Source organism: Balearica regulorum, chromosome 15, assembly GCF_011004875.1.
Source record: "Balearica regulorum gibbericeps isolate bBalReg1 chromosome 15, bBalReg1.pri, whole genome shotgun sequence".
Taxonomy (NCBI): domain Eukaryota; kingdom Metazoa; phylum Chordata; class Aves; order Gruiformes; family Gruidae; genus Balearica; species Balearica regulorum.
The window spans coordinates 6,840,282-6,860,322 of record NC_046198.1 but is presented as its reverse complement, the minus strand read 5'-3'; the positions used below and the strand labels follow the sequence as shown (position 1 = coordinate 6,860,322).

The 20,041-nt window shown below is 39.3% G+C and overlaps 1 protein-coding gene across 8 annotated transcripts in view; it reads right to left on the bottom strand.

The window, feature by feature from the left end:
- CIITA (class II major histocompatibility complex transactivator) overlaps nt 1-12,088 on the bottom strand; it is a 38,793-nt gene extending 26,705 nt beyond the window's left edge. For 5 of the 8 annotated variants that reach the window (XR_012837894.1, XR_012837893.1, XR_012837895.1 and 2 more), the window contains exons 1-4: nt 11,761-12,086; nt 2,503-2,646; nt 694-822; nt 202-261 (exon numbers count right to left, since the gene is read on the bottom strand). Coding sequence is in view for 4 of the 8 variants with exons in the window: in XM_075767716.1 (XP_075623831.1) it covers nt 202-261; nt 694-822; nt 2,503-2,646; nt 11,761-12,061 (634 nt within the window). In the remaining 4 variants the exon portion in view is untranslated. Of the gene's footprint in view, nt 1-201; nt 262-693; nt 823-2,502; nt 2,647-7,325; nt 7,416-8,218; nt 8,332-11,760 lie in introns of those variants that run through there. The other 3 variants (XM_075767719.1, XM_075767717.1, XM_075767718.1) reach the window with 3 other exon arrangements.
- Nucleotides 12,089-20,041: the final 7,953 nt, after the last annotated feature.

Sequence of the window (20,041 nt, the reverse complement as noted above, 5' to 3'; positions counted from 1 at the left end):
TCTTTGAGAAAGGGCTGCAGAATGCAGAAAATCCTTGAAGTTTGCCAAGAAAATCCTGGGACACAGTTCCCAGGGGAACAGAAGAGGATACCAGATGTACAGAAATCTTATTAGTGTTCAAATTGTGGGGATGAAGTACAGTGCAAATGTTAGCCAGAACACTGTCATGGAGAAAATTAATCTTTGCCACATAAAACTTACCAAAAGTATCTTCCACCTGCTTCTCCTGTTGATCTTTGAGCACATATTCTGCTAATTCAGCTAGCAAGAAGGAAAGAAAGAAAGAAAAAAAGGAACACAGTAATGACACAGTAAATTTCACAGTAAAACTCTTGTGAGCTTATCCTCATTAACAGAATTCTGCAGTATGAGTGAAATTGAAGAGTTAAATTAAGTTTTTCTTGTAAATTGTTGCTCAGGAAATAAAGAACACGAGAAAGAAGAAGTTGAGACAGGAAGTATTAAACAGAAGGAGCCATTAATAGAGAGATTTTCCCCCAACAACCACAAGATACTGTTCATCTGTTTCCCCACAATGCACAGGTTTAGGTACCGTGGCTAGATCTACCATGCATGAGGGACAGGCCACTTGAGTATGTGCCACTACTTTAGACTGAAAACAGGATTTGTAAGAAATAGCTATAGTAAGTGATCGGAAAATAATGATTTAAAAAACAAAAATTGTTTTCATACCTATTCTAGCATAAGCTTCTACGGTGTTGGAACAGAGATACAATTCATCCCCATTTTCACCATTTTCCATTGTACACAGGAAATCCATATTATTGAACTGATCATAGTTGCTGGCATCAACTTCAGGATCTAGAATTAAAAAGGAGTACGCATAGGGTCAGGTCATGCAGAAAAGGCAGATTTGTTACTTCAGCATAAGGCTTTGGCTCTTCATAGTATGTTGGCTAAGTAGGAACAGAACTGAACCCTCAGTAATTTATAGTCACCTAGAAATCAACATTTTTTCTTTTGCTAAATTCTGAGACTTCATCTCTCCTAGTAAATAAAGCAGTTCCAGAATCCGTTCTATGACACTAAGGCCTACACACATGGCCTGGACACATCCATACTATTAAACCTTCTTACTCTTCAGGATATGGTGGTACCATCCAAATTCCCTGTTCAGAATGATGCTTGGTCCACACTAACCTGGTCCACACTAACCCCTGAAGCGCAGCTACAAATTGCCTGTGAAGCTGCTGGTTGGCCAAGGCAAAAACATGCCAGGACCATGCTAACACCTTCACAGCAGAGATGTCCAGCTTCCAATAACTGGCATCATGTCCTGACAACGTTCAATTTATCTACATCATCTCAGACACTGCTAAGGCTCAAAAGCATTCGAATTAGTGAAACATCTCTGAAATAACAAGACTCAGTCCTTGATCCCTAATTACCCTACTTTCAGTCATTGCGGAAGTGAGGTCACGGGAGTGAAGAAACACTGCTGCAGGTATTATTAACAGTCAGAAGTTGAGAGAGCAAAGCTAAACCTGGCAAATAATCAATCACAAAGATGATTGCAGATTCTGGTGCTCAGTCCTCCACTGATTTGCCCATGTACCTGCTCACACTGGTCACTCATGAAAGCAACAAGCATGCAACGTGGTATCCTCCAATTTGGTAACTTTTTATACCTCTTGGGCACAGAGCTATAGGATTTCATTTCTGGCATACATCTGTTCTACTCCTTTCATTGCCACTCTCAACCCACAGTCCAGATCATTTATTTAAAATAAGCTCAGCTATTGCTCCACAACACAGTTAGTAGCACAGATACACTTTCATACTTTTATGCGAGCAAACTCAGGGAGAGCAGAACGTTCCACAACCTCCACACAAATTCAAGAGCAGAAAGTTTGAGAGCCAGGGCAACCTCCTAATCTGATTACCTGTAAAAACTTATGTGCAAGAAACTATCATCTTAGCGCCTTGGCCCTTCTGCTTTCTCTTCTATCACAGAATCATAAAATAATTGGTTTGCACCCGCAAAAGCTGTAAAATGGCATCTGGTAATGAAAGTCCATTGTGTTGATGCCTTAGGATCTCAGAAGCAAATGAAATACTCTTCTGCTTGCAGACTGGCTTCGTCACAAATTCATCTAAAAGTCTCTGTTTTGCAAAGCTTTTGGCTTGAAACTACAAAAGTGTTGACAATTACCCTTGACCAGCTTACAATAGGAACACATAAACTATTTACAGAAATTATATCAAACTCAAAGACAATAGCCTCATACCTTGATGAGTGACATGTATAGTATGCTTTGTTAGACTCACTGAGCAGGAAGCTGTAAATATGTACAGTTTTAAAAACACGATAGTTTCTGGAAGCAGTCACTATTTTATATACAGATATAGACAAAGTTATCATATTGTAAGAGCAAGAGTCTGTTGAATTTAGTCCAGCCACCATGATAAACTGCCATTAGATGACTCTGGCAGATGGTAATAGCTTTAAACTAATCAAGCATTTTTTAGTGTTTTACTAACCTGCAGAGAAGTCACCTTCTTCACTTCCAGATGACTTATGATCAAGGAGAGTATACAGATGCAATGGATCAATGTCACTGTGCAGCAAATCAAGATAGCCATTTTCAGACACCAATGCTGAATCCATGATTTGTCTCTTGCTGTCTGAAATCAAATTGCAAAACAGTTAGCTATGACAAAACCACAGCTTTTGTCAATCAAAACTACAAGTCCTGCACTGTCGGCTTTCTGTCGACAAGATGAGATCTTAAGGTTGTGGAACTGGCATTGCTTAACAAGTCTTGCGTTGAGTTATAACCCTGAGTTACTTAAACTTATAGATCCAGATACAGCTTGCAATGAGACTTATCTATTTTTCACTCCGATCAAAGGAGTGGGATACTGCAGTTTGACCACCTGGACTAAAAGTGCCAAGTATTGAATAAGTTGCAACTCCTGTATCTTTGTCAGGATATAAATCATGCAAGCACAGATCCATCAGGTATTGGGGAAATGAGAAGACTGCAGTGAAGAGTATGGGAGAAGAATCCCATTCTTTACTGTCAGTACAATTTCTTCTCAAGGGAAGCAGCTTCTGTCTGGGATGCTACACCCAGCTCCTAAGCCCTGGAGGTGGCACTAGAAGACATCCCCTCAGCACAAGAAGGAACAGTGAAATGTAGAACACTTATTTTATAGAATCTTTCCCAAACTGTATGGTTAACTGTGTACAGAATGGCATGGTCACCTAGGGAATTAGTTTCTGGTAACAGGGCACTCACTGACATTTGGAATCTATCGGAATTATTTTTCAATCAATTTTCTTTCCCCCTCAGAACTCATGCATATACCTACTCATGAGTTGGGAATTGCTACAGCCTTTCAAGCAGTGCACCATACAGAATCCAGACTAATCTGACTGATCTAAGGTGCTCCCTGCTCCAGTCACCCATGCTTATATGAGAACTGCTTAGACTGCTGCAGCTACATTTCTTGATAAAGTTTATCTCTTCCTCCACCTTATTTTAAATCCCTTCTATTTCTTTCCAGTTACTGCAGCAGCACTTGAATAAGCTCAAACATTCCTCCTAGCTATTGCACAGGTGGTGGAATAACACTACTTGTTGTTTATTCATAATCTTTATCAAACTATTTCAAAAGCAAATATTTGCTCCTCAATGTTTATAGATCATTGATATGAATGCCACCTGGGGTGGTGATCCAAGTAATTTACTCCACTGTAATACTGAGATGCCACATGAAATGAACCACCATCAAAATTTCCAGACCATATCCTGTTAAAATAGGTGTCCACACACCACAACCATGAAAAGTTTCAGCTTGGCATCAAGCACCATATTTTGCAACAAAGGACAGCTATAATATGGCTGTCAAATATTCTGCCTTTAGCAGAATCCATTGACGTCCCTGGTTGCACGTCTGCTTTCCTGAGGTGTGCAAATGGGGAGCAACCTGCTGTACCATGAAGTCTACATGGAACATGAAAAAGAGAAATACAGCTAACACTACAGCTCTGATGAAAGACGGCAGAGCAGACCTAGTCACACACTACCACATGCTGCTTTGTTATAAACCAATCTTCATTCCTCTTATCCTTCTATGAGGCTGTCCCTCTGAACAGCTTGGGATTGGGCCTCTGCATTTTGCTGCAGAACACAGCAGAATCTAGAGGCAGAACTCAGAAGAGTGGGTGGACACAGTGAGGTCCCATGAGTAGGAATAACCTACACTCAGGTAGTTCTCCTTTTTCATGTTTTGTGGCCTCATTACATTACCAAGATTACAAAAATCTGGTATTATTGCCTGCCATGCTGTAAATAGAAAGCAGAAGTTCACAAACCTGCATGAGAACCAAGACTGAGGTTATAAACATACCAGATCAAATTTTTAGTTTGTTGCAACATTTTGCTTTACCCCTTCCTTTGCTGAATTGATGTAAAATCTAAACAGATTTGGGTCTTTCAGAATGCCACGTTGCCAGACTTTGTGAATAACGCTCTTGAAGCACTACCTCTGAGGCAATATAATTTTGGGGATAGAGACAGAGAAGTAATTGGGCAGAAGCCGTAAAGGGAATCCAAGACAAACAAATGCATCACTTTACGTTCAGTGATTGGTAAACTGTTTGATTATAGCAAAGAAAAGGGCAAATCCTATTGAAAGAGACTAAGTAGGCCTACTTAATCTTCATGGAAATACTAAGCTTTAATTAAGTCACAGTCCTAAGAGCTTTTATTATTTTAAGCCTTTCTTTCAATAGCATTTCCATGTGGATAAATAGGTAAGTAATACAAAATGTTTTCAGCTATAATGGTCAAGAACTCAGGAAGGAACCAAGAAGAAGTCTTGCTGGTGCCAAGGCTGGCTAGAGGAAAAAAAAAAAAGAACATAAAAGGTGCTATAACCCAGGAGCACAGGTGTGGGAGAAACATAGTCTTCTACCCTGGGAAGAATGAAGACTGCCACTCTTTCAAGAATGAAAAACTTGATTACTTGTCTTTGTTGTTTCAGTGATCTGAATGGCCCTCAGCTTACCCTCTTTTTTCTTCATTACTTTGGTTTTGTCACAAATCTATACATAGCTGTCTCTCTATTGACTACACTGGATTTGGGATGCTGTGATTTCTTTCCGCAGCTGAACCAACAAATTCTTAATAGTAGCTGTGCTTTGCTGCATTAAAATCATGGTGCCACCATGGAAAGCACTCTGTCCAAGGGTGTAGGAAAAAAGTGAGTTTTTGATAGATGAAAAATTCTACACTGAGGGAGCCAGAGGCAAGGAGAATTACACCTCATGGACAGCGAGTGTTTTGCTGCATGTTGTAACTGAAGCACACAAATCGAAACTAGATGTTACCAAGCTTGTTTACAACAGCAATTCCTTTCCCAAGGCTTCCTCTTTTTTCTCACATCATCCCAGCAGTCCCCTGTCTGAGACCAAAGATGAATAAGCTCTATACTGCTCAATACTTTCTCTGTTGTTCCACACATTATTTTAACTTATTTACCAATGATACAGTCCCCTTTGGGGTCCCACACAGTGCTGCCAAAATGGGCGTTTGGCACATTTTCACACCAGAGGACTAAAAGATTTTGTAATAACTTCTGTGTTAGGACTGTATAGGCTAGAGCCAGCTCTCAGTGGGAGAGCTGGGAGGTCCCGCACGGACCTGCAAGAGAAAGGGCTGAAATCCCGAGAGACGCCTGCACTCTCCTTTGTGGCAGGCCTCCACACACAAAGTGCACATGCTGGGTGGGGAAAGACAGGATGCACTTCCGAATACATTTCCATGCCATTCAGAAACTTCAGTCCTTTGTTGTTTGGACACTGCTTAAGACTGACTTTTTTTCTTTAAATCTTTAATGCCTCCTTTCTCCAGCAGCCTCTACACTCCAGCTGCATATATTTGCTAGACCTGTGTTCCCTTTGTATTACCTCTGCAATGATTCAGTGCATACCTACTACAGCAAGGATTCTGCTTGGGATGCATTTGTATTCTGCATATACAGCACAACAAAATGATTCACTTCTAAGACTCTCAATATTTTTTTCAGTGATCTTTTAGAGTCCAAGTGATACTATATGAATTAAAAATGCTGGGAAAGTGGTAAAAGAAATAGTGAACATCACTGTACGAGGAAAAAGCATCCAGTTAAAAAAGTAGTAGTGTTCACTTCAATCACGTACAAGTCTTAAGAGTTAGATGGGGCATTTTAGATTTCTAAAGATAAGGGAGGTGGTTGTGATTTATCATTTTGCCCCAATAATTTGATTTAATCATGTCTTATATTTTAAAGGATCAACATGTTAAAAAGTCCAGCCAGTGGGGTCTGCTACTAACTAAAAACAAGAGAATGGAGAAGAATTATACAGACAATAATGTAACATGTACTCCAAAAATAAGGTGCATGCTTCTGAGGAGCTTTGTTAGGGGGTTTCCATCCCAAAACTCTGTTGACATCTGAACTGATGGGTAATAATCTCCCACATGAGTATAGAGGTTAAGAAAATGAAATTATGTGAAGTCATTTCAGGAACAGGGGAAACACATACAAATATACATGCAATTTAATTTTTGTACCAGTTTAGGAAGCTGAGGATAATTCCTAGAAAATAGTAGTAGTGTCATGCAAATCACACATTTCTTAACCAGAGGATGACATAACATTACAGCTCCAAGTCTTAGACTACAGGGCTGCTGTGAAGACAGGAGGTTGAAAAATTAAACACAAAGATTGCTGAAGAACTGTTATTTTCTTGCCACACCCCAGGCCCATTAACTGCTACACATGAATTGAGTGAAGCACGCTGACAAAACCCAGGTTATATCAAACTAAATAAGGAGTCCAGTGAAACACTGGTACTTTGAGCTAAAAGCTCGGTATCATCAGCCACAATTTTAAAGCCCTTTTTTTTAAACAACTTTAGAAAGTTCTCTCTCTTCTTCTGCACCCCCCAAAGGTTATGTCATTGTGCACAATAAAAACGCCGGAAGACAGGGATGTGTTTCCTGGCTTTTGCTGCAGGCAGTGTTTTGGGGGCAATACTCTCTAGGAGGTGGGCAAGCCAGCAGCAAGGAGGGATGAAGTCCCCTCTTTGCTACAGTCACTTGTGTCCCTTTCATCTCCCCAAATCCATCACTAACAATTCTTCTGCTCCATGGGTACCAAACAGATTTTCCTTTCAGAGATGGCCTGATTATTCGTAAACTGCAAGTAATGGTGCTCAATTTATACTTAGCTTTGAAGGTTTTAGCTTCTATTTCAAATCTATGAAAGGCATATACATCTGAAAGCCGGTTTTACTTTTCCTTTTGTATTACCTGATTTAACAAAAGATACTACTTTTACCAACAGTCTTCATCTTGCCAATGGAGTAGTGTGTTACTTTCCATGGGCTTTATAGTCTAAAAAGGAAGAACACAGAAGATGCTGGAAAAAAAAGCTGCTGTATATCCTGCCACAGTCTCCTTTGTCTCCCTTAGAGGTGAGTTTAAAGAAATTAGAAAAAGTATAAATATCAGGTAAAAGGAGCTTCTGCCTTTCAATGAACTTAGCTGTATGGTGACCAACACAACAGATAAAAGAACTGTTACTAGCCTTGCACAGGAGACAGCAGAGTTCAGACAGACTAATAATGTACTGTCCTGCGGGTGTCAGAGTTGTGATTTGAGAGCAGAATTTGCCTTTTCATATCCCGTATCACCTCGTGTGTTACAGCTGTGCCCAGCTCTCCCATCCCAGCAGCAAAATGAAATAAAGCAGCACAGCAGACGCCTTGCCTATAAGCTTTTTTGGCAGAAAAAAGTACATTTGAACACTGAGATTTTCTTCAAGACATAATCTCAGCCCTCCTAAATGGGAAAGTAAAGCTCTAGGTTGTCTTGCCAGATCTCTGAAAAAGATAGAAATGTCAGTTTCTGGCTGTGACTCTGTTTCATTTTCTATAGGAACAACATTTATACAAAAACCAAGTACGTTCTTAAAGTCTGAAACAAACTCCAGCACTTTTGAGCAAGTAACAGGGCTAGCCACAAAATAAAATCACTAAAAATTCTCCCAAATTTCACCCGCATTCAGACTTCATTGTAATAATATTTCAAGCAATACATGTCCAGATACTGACACACTGTAGTTACCAATATCTACAAAAGGTAAGGTAAGATGAATTTGCCATGACAAAAGCACTGCATTCAAGAGTTGAGAAAAAACTGACCTTAGTTAATTTGACAGTTCCTGTTCTTTCACTCTGGATTCAGTACCAAAAAACGAGGAGAGCTGCTATCACTGCTCAGGGCTTATAGAAAGTGACACCAGAAAGGAGGAAATGAGCCACACCAGTCACTGCTGAAGAGTTAAAGGCTCAGGGGGAATTCCAAAGAGAAAAATTAAGAGGAACCTCCCTTCTAGCAACCCTGTATAATAAGCACTCTTACCTTTAACAGTCACTCGTCACTGCTAAGAAGAGCTTGCACTTGCCACTAGGTAGGAACAGATTGATTTATTTGAATGGAAACCGAAATTGGATGAGAGCTAGCAGTAACAATTTCTGGTGTATATCCCCAGAATTCTTCCTCTACTTTTTCATTCCAATTAAAATCTGCCCAAAAGTCATGCTGTTAAACACTCCATCAGTAAGAATAAAACAAGCAGCATGCCAACACTCTTACCTTGCAGCTCCATGTGGGGTAACAGAAGTGAAAGTATTTCTTTCACATGTTCACAGACTCTACCAATACAAAATTAGTTTGGTATCTTGTGCGAGTGTCTTGCCATGGGCCAAAAATGACTAGTACAATGTTCTGCAAAACAGGAGCTTGTAAATCTTGTCTGGCTTACACATGATGTTCAGAGTTTGTTTGTAGCAGCATCTGACAGAATGTTTATTCATCTAATCACGGCTTACCCTGCCAGCGCCTACCTGGCATAAGACAAACAACCTTTTGAAAACCACCTTCATTCATGAGCATTCCTATCATGATGCCTATAGCTGCTTCTGTGTGGCTCTGCAAGCTTATTTGCCTATTTTTCTATTTTTTATCATGCATAGATTTACACAAATTAGAAATTAATTATGAAAGAGAATATATTCTCAACTGAGCGAACACTTTTCGTAGTATTATTCCATTGGCTATAGCTTATAACAAAAGTTCCACCAGAGTCTGAAGGGGAAAGGAAGGAAATGGTATTTGATGAAGTCAATGACATCCAGGACTTTCTGCTTCAGTAAGGCAAGTTTTTAATCAGCTGCTTGGTAACAAATGGTTTCTGCACAAGGCAGCAGGTCCTACAAGCAAAGCAGCTGCTGACCTGCGTAAGCCTTTTACCTTGGCAGAGGAGATCCACTTCATGCTCACTGAGAAATGCTAAAGCTGTTTCCTTGCTGGGAGTAGCTTACCTGTTCCCAGTGTTTACAGAGATACAGGACCCAGCCTGTGATGAAGAGCACTAGCCTCTTCGGGCTCTCTAACCAGCCAGGCAGCTGTGTTCTTGGAATTCCTCTAAGCACATGAGAAGAAAAGCAGCATCTCGGTGTAACAGCATTCAGAGCAGAAAATAATGAAAGCTGCACAAATACTGATTCTGTATTTTGGTGCTCTGGTTTGATAGGAGACACTGCACGAGAAATCCCCATAAAATTTAAGAGGGTTATTTGTTAGCCCTGTTCTAATGTGCAGCACCAACCCAATGAGTTATAATCTCCTTTACCAGCCCTGCAGGCAGATTTCTTTACTAGCTTCTAATGCTGTAATCCCATGAGACGATCTATATACTTCAAGAATGAAAGTTTGGGGAACAAAAGAGTTCAGCTGTTTACTGTGATTCCAGTTCGTAACCGCAGCAAAGACTGTTGTCCACTTTTTGTACAACACCCATAGCTGTGTAGAAACAGCAGAAAGAAATTGCTGGAGTAAATCAGAGTACTGGTTCATCTAGTGGACTAGTCTATAAAGATTGTCTTAGAGACAGAGGGAAAAGCAGTCTGGAAAACAAGAAGCTGTGAGACAGCTGAGAACTACCTAAGCTTCTCAGGTGACCACCAGCTTCTTTGCTTCAGTGTTTGCTGATATGCTGCCCTACAGCAAAAGGAGGGAACAGCACATATTGATTAGTATTGGAAGCACTGCAAAATGGATGTTGGTAATGCACTTTGCCAGAGGGGGAATGCTGGGACATGTTTGTCCAGAAATTATAAAGATCTGTTTTGTGGTAGAAGAATTAGCTGCAAAACTATTAAGCAGTCAGTGAGAAACCTGTCAATATCAATCTGTTCCTAACCTGAGTTTTCTTTGCAAGGCTTCTTCAGAGTAAAACAATGATTGAACATAAGGCTGAAAAATTAACAAATTTCAAAAAGAAAGTCAGAAAATAATTTGCTTGAAAGGAAGCTGAAGTCTCTAATACCATTTGAGTCATTTCCTGGTGAATTAATGTCTTTGAAAACACTTTTTTTAAGCCCATCTCTACTACAAAATCTAGAGGACAGTGACAATGGTTGCACATGTGACGGATGAAGACTAATGATGCTTCTGATACAATTTAACTACCCTCTGTCATGTCTCAAATAAACATAGGCTTTGTGACAGAGATACAGAACCAGACATGACAAGATCAAGATCTCTGAATGGAGATTTTAGGTGCTACCATTACAAAAAAGAGAAGGAGCAGGTATCTTTTCAAGCACTTCAGGGATTTATTTAAAAGTAGAAAACAGACTGTATATACTCCCGGCATAAGTGACACTAGGCCACTTGTTATGATATTCTACATTTAAAATATAAGTTCTTGGCATTAACCTGAATGTGTATAATAATAGCACTAAAATCTTCAAGGTCAGTATTTTTCCCTCTCATGAACTATCTTATTTTTTTTCCCCAGCGTTTCCTCTGATACTTTCATCCATGCCTTGAGAAGTGATGTCCAATACTGTATTTTAGAAGAGGAAAAAATTTATATCCCTCACTACATTACAGCCCAAGGTCCTTCCATCAGTTTTACACGACTACCCCAATATTCTATTAAGTTTACTTTTACTTTCCTTTTACAGTTGCTTGGTTTTGTTGCTATAATTTAAGCTGAGGTTCCGTCATTTCACATAGTATGGACAATGTTAGGATTGTCCCAGAGCTATCCCTGTTCTCCAACATTAATCCTCTGGAGGGTTAGACTAAAAAAGTGAGTTTACTGCCTCAAAATTACATGGTGTCTACATTTTTATCTTTCCTGCTGCCCACTAAAAACCTCAAAATTCTTGATCCAGCCTCATAAGTCATTAAGTACTTCCCCTCCTTAAATCTGCAGCAGTCTCTTGTAGACAGTGCAATTTTGTTGGTTATAGACATCTGGAATTTAAAGTGAAAAGCATTCCTCCCATATACGATTGAAAAAGATAAAGAGATTTCCCTACACGAGTTGCCAGCATGTGTCACGAACAAATGCTACTCAGACTATCAATGGTTCGTATCTCAGTGGAGAAAAACTGACCTTATCATGGTGTCTTTAATCTACTTTGCATTTCTGTTTCTGCAAAAGGTGGCAAAAACCAAGTTTTATTATGGCCTGTCTATGAAAATGGGTATCCGGTAGCTATCCTGAATGGGTGGATGTCTGTAGAGCTGCTCTTGCATTACGTTCTGCTCTCTTACCCACCTGCTCTCCACTGATGCACTTTTGCACTATGCCACAATGCAATCTCAAAATGCAATAAACAAAAGTAAATCTTTACCAAAGCAAAAAAGAAAAAAAAAGCTGATTTACCAGAAATGTACTTGCTTCCTGTTGGCTCATTATCTGTCATGTTTTGAGGCTTACTGCCACAGAGGTTTAAACAACAGAGGGGAACCACAGTGTTCGAGTACAGGTCCCATTTTTCCACAAATGTCAAAGATATCTTCCTTGCAAGGTCCTCTCTGTCTTTTTCATGGAGTAAGGCTTGATGGTACTCCTTGGATATCACATCTTCTTTCAGCATGAGGTTAAGCAATGCATGGTCATCAGAAGCTGTAGCAGTTGAAAGAATCTTCCTTACTATAGGCAGGATCTCCTTAAAGAGATTCATATCTGCAGCTGAAGACGTTTCAAGGAGGTCTGAGAAAAATCTGAACTGTTTCAATAAAATAAAAAAAATCCACTCAGTCAGCATCAAAAAGATGAAGTGAAAAAAAAATGTTAAGAGACTTTGGCCTGCAATAGCAGAGGTATTTCCTCATTTGATTAAGACTTTAAATAAGCTCTCCACCAACAAATAACTTGATGAAATAACACAACAGCACAATTCTTCCACGCATTCATAAAACACAATTTTCTAATCAGCAACATTGTCACCAGAAAAAATAATTAAAAAAAAAGTATTTATCCCATTAAGGAAGGATTGTTATAGGTGGATCTTTGTCTCCCGGCCAAGGTGGAGCATGGGTCCATTAGTGGGCCCAGCAAGGTCATTGCTGAATCAGAACAGTACCAAACATGCCCTCTGCAAAAGGGATAGGTTTAAAACTTGGAGACTCCAGTGTAAGATTAGAGATTAGGTTGTGAATAAATTCTGCTTTCATGAAAGTCAAATGGGTTAGAACCAGGGTAAAAACTCTGCAGTAAAAAAATTATCCCAAATCTGGCTCTGATTTCTGCTGTATCTGAAGTTATTAGGAGGAAAAATAACTCGGAAACAAGTTGGGTGTGACTTTCATATATTCTTATTCAAAGTTAACATACTTATATCCGAGGGGCACATGCTTTAACTTAAATTCCTTAAACAGATGAGTTTTCAAGTCCCCAGTTTAAAAAAGTAGCATATCTTCCATACCACCAAACACAATGTTAAAATATAGCTCCAAACCTACTACAACCTGAGCCCTTGATTCAGCTCAAATCTACTAAGTAGTCTTTTTTAATATTGCCTTCTTTGGTCATTTCTTGCTCTTCTGCTGTAGAGCTCAAGGCTAGGCAATGTCAAAGACTTCTAAATGCAATCAATAGCATCTTACCTTCATCATAAGAACATTTTCTAACAGGAGTATAATAAAGAATGGGTGCCTTCAGACTGGAAAACTTTAAAAAGAAAACCCCCCAAGTTTTCAGTAAGAGCAGAGCAAAAGGAACACAGCAAACTATCTTGATCAGACTAGTAAAATGTGTACCTACAAGTAGAGTATTTTTTTTCTTGTTAAGAGTGCAAAGATTATTAACCAGCCTTGTATATTGTGACTGCCTGCACAATGCAGAATAAGTACAAAGCCAACATGAAAAGGGAGAATATCATTAGTTACTAGAACATTAATGTGTTTAACATAAGCACCTTTGAGCCAAATATGAACATCAGTCATGTTGTAAGCAAAAATAAGGTATATAATTTATGAACTTGGTTAACTAGATTCTATTAACATGGTTCTTATTCATAGTAGCTACATTTGCTAACAACAATTTGTTACAGATGCAAAGTAAACTACCAATTTTGCTGGGATATAAAAAATACTGTAAATTAAACTCATTTTCTCATCTATACAACTTTTAAAAGGCAATATGTTTTACATTTCCATATCTTTGATCATGAAAATGTGTTTTATGAGGCTCAAATATATAAAAATTAATATCTAAACTTAAACAGATTCTATCCAGTGCTTCCTAATGCTGATTTATTTTCCTTTTGCCTATTTTAAACTTTCTACTTCATGATCTGTACAATGTTTTGCAGTGGCTTGTGTTTAGGCATTGTTAATGTTTGGCGAACAGTACTTCATTGTTTTAGAATAGAAGCAACAGCATTATAAAGAGGACAGTGGCTAAATAAACAGTTAGCAACTACTAACAATTCAGTTTACACTGTAGTTTTTTTCCACTTTGTTTTTAGATACCTGATTGTTATAGCAGAACCTACAGCTTTGAAATAAATACTGGGGCAAAATTTCTAGGGCTGTCTGGGGGGGCTTACAGATGGTATCTTTAAAATCCAGTCTGCTACATGGCTGCCTAAACAAGCCTGTAGGCTGAGTGTGGGATAAGTATTCAAATATAATCTAAATATTTTTCTATTTATTCGCTACTAGGTTTTCCTACCTTGAATATTGCCATCACTGCTTTTCACCATCAGACACATTTGAAAGTGAAACAGTAATTCCACCTAGTGAGAAACAATGCACTGAGAGGAACTTGCTAAATCTTTATAAAACTTTTAAAGTACACTACTGCAAATTCTGGTTAAGATCCAAAATATCTTTGCAGAATAACAAGAATTTGCTGCTTTTTCCAAACATTGATATTTATGTTCAATATGAGGAACTGCATGCGAAACATTGGAAAAATAAGCTATCTCATTATCCAATAGTATGATTTTCACTTGCAGTACAGATAGGTAACAAGTTTTACTGCACTTATATAAATGGCAACTGAGAAAAGCAAATTTTCCTTATGGAAAAGTAAATCCCATGGATCTTTCATGCATATTCTTATCTCACTCAGAATTTGTCTTTTAAATGTATTTTCCTTTAAAGTTGCTGCCTACACTGATTCAAAACAGAAGAGACGTTAGTTTTGTTGAAGTATGAGTAGGAATAAGCTCCAACTCATTCAGAGTAGCATTGCTCGTGGGGGATTACATGAAAAGAACTGTTTCCCTTAGTTTTATCAACATAAAACTGCACTGAATAAGATGCCTCTACTTGTACTTTACTGTCCTGTGGAGCAGAACACATGCTGAAGGCAGCTAGGGGCTTGCCTTGCAGAAAGTTGGGAACTGCTCACTATCATGGCAAATCTGAATGAGTTTACCACAGCTTGGGAAGAGAGACAGTCTCAATCTCAGCTTCTCCTGCAGCACGCTCCTGAATGAGTTCAGTAGATTAAAAAAAAAAAAAAAAAGTATTGTCTCAATTATTTGGCCAGGGATGTTTTCAAAACCCTTCTCACCATCATCAGTCACATCCAAGGCCCCTCTAGGCAGCAGTTCTCCTGACAAAGAAGTCTCCTTGATGGGAGGTGGAGAATTCAAGCCACATGAGAAGCTATGAATTAAAAGAAGAAACTCAATTTAAACTGTAATTCTCAGCCAGTCTCTGCAACTCATTGACCTGCTGCACCTTAGCTCTGCAAAAGCCAGATACAGAAAGCCTTGCTTGGTGCTCCAACATGTGTGTTTGACTGTGAGGGGATATAATTATGTGGGAATGGTAGATTTCTTTTTGTGGGCAAAGAACTCCCCTCCATAGGATAGTTCCCCCCAGAAGCAGACAAGCAAGTGAGCAAATACATTGTGATATGTCATAATGATTGCCACTTAAGCATGAGAAAAGCAGATTTTCTGCAAGATTTTCTGTTTCAAACCTTAAGCAATTCCCACCTGCAAATGTGCCCAGGAGTTCACTGTGAATAGGAAATTATAGGCTTTTCAACCCAAATACAATATTGTTTCTTCTGTTATGTCTAGATTTGAGACAGATCAAAAGTGGAATTGCCTTTGCATAGGTGTCAAGATATAAAGATTTCAAGTTGAATCCTGTTTTACTCTTCCCACATGTTTTAAGGATTCCTGAGGAATTTTCCAAAAAGATCTGCAAGATCATCATCTGGGAGGAAGCATAGTTTCTACACAGCTGTCCCCAGCTTTTGCTGGGCTATAGGCAAACATACCAAGCAATAATGTGCTAGAAGTACTCTGCCTTTGGCCTCAAAACTGATTATCTTGTAGCTAAGGCCAAAATAAGGGCAAGGGGACTACAGTGGCTTAAGCTTTGAAAACTCGATTCAAGTTCTAGTGCTGCTACAGTCCTAATTTGCAATTTTGAGAAAATTATTAAATGTGTTTTGTATTTCTGCTTTTGGTTATGCATTTGTCTAAATTTAAAAAATTCTTTGACACTAGATAAAATCTACCACGGCTCATGACATGACCAGATGCCAGGTAGTGAAGGATGTAACCTGCCCTACATTGGTACGCTTTCAGCTGCTTCACTGTCCCTAGGAAAAGCAGTGAAATGAATTGCTAAGATTTTACTAAGATTATTTTGATTTCAAAATTAGCTTTGGGCAGCATCATATTTACTTAGAAATGATACTTCCCCTCAATGTAGAGAAATCAAAAGCACAAGTTCTCCTTTCTAACTAACTTTCCTCTTTAAAATATATCATAGCACAAACAATGTGTGTGAAAAAGAGAACTAAGTCAGGCTGTACATTTTTACTATTTGTTGCTTCTTATGTTCCTATTGTTTAGCACTTTCTATAGCTAAGGCCTATCTTTTCCTTTGGACTTTGAGAGGAAGACTATCATGATGATCCTTAAAAAGAGATACAGCTGGTATGAAACATCACTCTTACCTACATAAGAGTGTCATTTAAAGAGAATCCTTAGAAGAGGTAGGGAAGTTTTGCAGTTGAAGTGAAGCAAAGCAGTGAAATGCTGATGCCTATATATTATACAGGCTTGAGTCATTACACTTGGAAAGTAGGGAAATTTGTTAAACAGACTTTCCAGTCTATGAAAAATTGCTCAACTAGCAGTATGTCAAAGCTATTCAGCCTGGACAGAAGGAATCCCAAACAAAAATTCTGGTATTGAATCCAGTTTATAGCCAGAGAGGCCAAAGGCACTAGCTGACTGGAAAACCAGAGCTTGAAGATAGAGCCAACAGCTCAGACAACATGAAAGGCATTTGCAAGGAAGTACAGTTCATTCGTAATACAGTATCTGCTGAAACCAATAGGGAATTTGCAGCAATGTCCATGAGCATTAAAGAATGCTGCCCTCAGTGAATATCTAATTACCAGCCTATCCTCTAACTTTGTTATATTTTGCAAAGCTGGACTGCAGGAGCTTACTTTGGCAACCAAAATCTCCATTCTAAGATTTACCCAATGTTGCATCTTTTGTTGTGCATACACACACAGGATTTCCTACGTAATTCTGCCAAGGTTTGCAGCTCTTAATGTAAAATCTTCTATGCCTATTATGGAAATGACTCTGTGTAGGAAAGTAAAGGTGTGATATTATGGAAGATGTTTTGAACATAAAAGATCTGTCTTTTAGATTGCAAAGGAGTTGTTTTTTCCCCCATAGCTTGTTTTTAAAACTGTCTGATCAAATCTTTTCCCTGCTTCCTCACCTCAGAAACTAGCTGTGCTTCCATTGATGCATAAAAGTCCTTCAGCATTCTTCCATGCCTACACTTGTAGTATCACCTACCATGTTGCTTCCCAAACACTATGAGGAGCCTCAGTAGTGCAGCATGAACACTACAGGTGAGACATGGCATAGAGCCCAAGGTAATGCACTGCAATGGTGCTGGTCATACTGGCAGCTTTCCCAGAACATAACCTCAAGTGAGGTTAGGAACTCAAAAGGTTGGGAATTTCCAATCTAGTAGGTGCAAAGAAAGATTAGGGCCTCAAATCTTTGTGGTCATTCAGAATCTCAGAGAACTTTGGACAAGCATTCTCAGAAAGCTGATGGAGCAAGGTAGGCTGAATGAAAGACCTGTTTAGATGACTGCTTTGCAAAATTCTGATAGACTACCTTCAAAAGGCATTCCTGCAGAAATGACCTTGGTTTCTACATTTATTAGGCTGGGATATCCAAGGCTGCTGCCAGTCTGCCATAAACATTCAATGGAATTCTTCTGTTTCTCTATTACACTTTAAAAACTCATAGCCCTCACATTTTTAGCTTGGTAACATAAATAATAGTGACAACATAACAACATCAATTTGCCAGCCTAGCTTGTGCAGTCCAGATTCATTTGTCGTGCCAAGAGAACACAGCTATCACAAAGCTCTCTGGGGAGAATTAGGCAGATATATGAAGACAAAGACATGAAGCTGTTTTCAGTAGCAAGATATCAAGTATTTTCTAAACTATTTTTGTGTTGATAGGCCCACATTTAAACTATGAATTCCACCACTTTCTTCCTCACCTGAATACCAGTGATTCATTACTTTCACTAGCATTAGAATGATTGTGCTATGGCACATGCTGGAACTCCCCAGTCGAAAAAAAGCTGAAAAAACTGAAAATTAACAAAATATTGCTGATTTAGCAATATTTTGCTAAAGCACTGCTGATTTATAAGCATGCTGTTCTCTTATTACAGTATTTTTACTAGCACAAGGTATTTCATCAGGAAGCCAAGGATGGAGTGTGAAGCGTTTTCACTAGCAGTTGGCCGCACCTGCAATGCTCTGCAAGCACGCCACGAGCACCAGGACCTGCAGCAACATACAATTGCTGCCTGGCCTACAGACGGAGGAAAAGACACTGGGAAATGCTCTTGTTCTTCGCCTTGGTTTTCAAGAAGCCTGTGAGCATCACAAATGCACAGATCTCTTAGCAGGAGCTTTGGGACAGACAGTGCACAACGGCATTCATCTTGTTAACAAAAGGACTTGTCATTTTATCTATAGCTGAGAACAATTTTAAAAAAAAAAAGGAAGAAATTCATATCCTTTCTGTTACTGCCACTAGTACTGCCACTTCATATTACTAGTCCAGTACACTGGTACGTTGGAACATGTGACAAAAAAACCCTGTGTATACTGGTGTATTGGAGCATGTGACAAAAAAAAATCATGTAATTCCCCTTACACTGAAATAAAATAGAGCAAGACTGGGAAACAGAATACAAATGCAAGCCCAAACCAACAAGGAAAAGGATGTGTGAAAACCACAGCCTGTGTTAAGTTTCAGAATGATGGAGGCAAGAAAACTGGGCAAAAATACTACACTGACAGTTGAAAAAACCATGTATTTTAGGGGCTTCCCTAGAGCATTTCTGATTTTTTCAACTAAAACACACACCAGACACAAAAGATAGTAAAATCCACATCAGACATAGTAATTCTACTGTTAGTCACTTGAATAAACCAGCACTTACCCCAATTTTCATTCCAATAGCTGTGCTGTTCTTCTTGTAACTGCAGACAGCAAACATGGTATCATAGGCACAGTCACACTGCATTCTTTTCCAGGAGCTTCAGGTCCATGTTTCCACAGTCCTGAAGCATGGTCTCTGGGCTGCTCTGCCACAGGGAAGTGGAACTCTCAAACCCTTCTTCTGAAGCTGCGCTACCCTGCATGAAGGATGTAAGCCATACACCTAGTGTATTCTCTGAGAAACAAACAGGTTTGGGTCCTTGCTGTTCTTCCAATGTTTGTTTCAGTGTTTTTAATTGGTGATTATTTATAGGTTTTAAAGATGTGTGGATCATGAATTCAGGCCCATTCACAGGAGAAACAAATGTTTCACCCTCCAGTTCGGGAGTCCGGCAGAACAGCTTTCATGGGAACAGCTGTGGAGGCCTCCAGTACAGCCCCAAGCTTCCTCCTCTTCTAAACTAGGAGGTTGAGGCTTGCAACCTTTTGGGCAGCTGAGGGAATTGTGGTCTGTTCCCAAGCACAGACTCCACTGTAAAAGGGGCTCATAGGCCACAGATATGAGCCTTGCTTTTGGTTTTGCCAAGGTTCAGAGCTGGGCACTGCCGACAGAGTTATCTCCAGTATCTCCTGGTATATCCTGTCAAGAACATGCAGTCAATGGGCTGGACCCCATTCCAAGGCATTTAATGTTCCTGTGGCTTACAGCTACCTAAAGACCAATCCTGAGCACCTCTACCTCTTTGTATGATTCAGGCCCACACAAACAGTATGGATTTTGTGAATTTTAATTCCTCAGACACCCCCTCAAGTTCTCTGTAACTGAGTGCAAGGAATTTTAGGGAGCTGAAGCTATTCAGTGAAGTAGAAAAAATGTATTAAGAAATTATGAAAAGATACTATTAAACAATTCTTCACCGAAAGAGTGGTCAGGCATGGGAACAAGCTGCCCAGAGAGGTGGTGGAGTCACCATCCCTGGAGGTGTTCAAAAAACATGTAGACGTGGCACTTTGGGACATGGTTTAGTAGACATGGTGGTGTTGGGTTGACGGTTGGAATCGGTGATCTTAGAGGTCTTTTCCAACCTTAAGATGCTATGACTTTATGATTCTAATTATGCTGTAGAAGAAGGGACCACAGTCTGCTTCACAAAAATCTGCAGGTCAAAAGAACTAAGAACT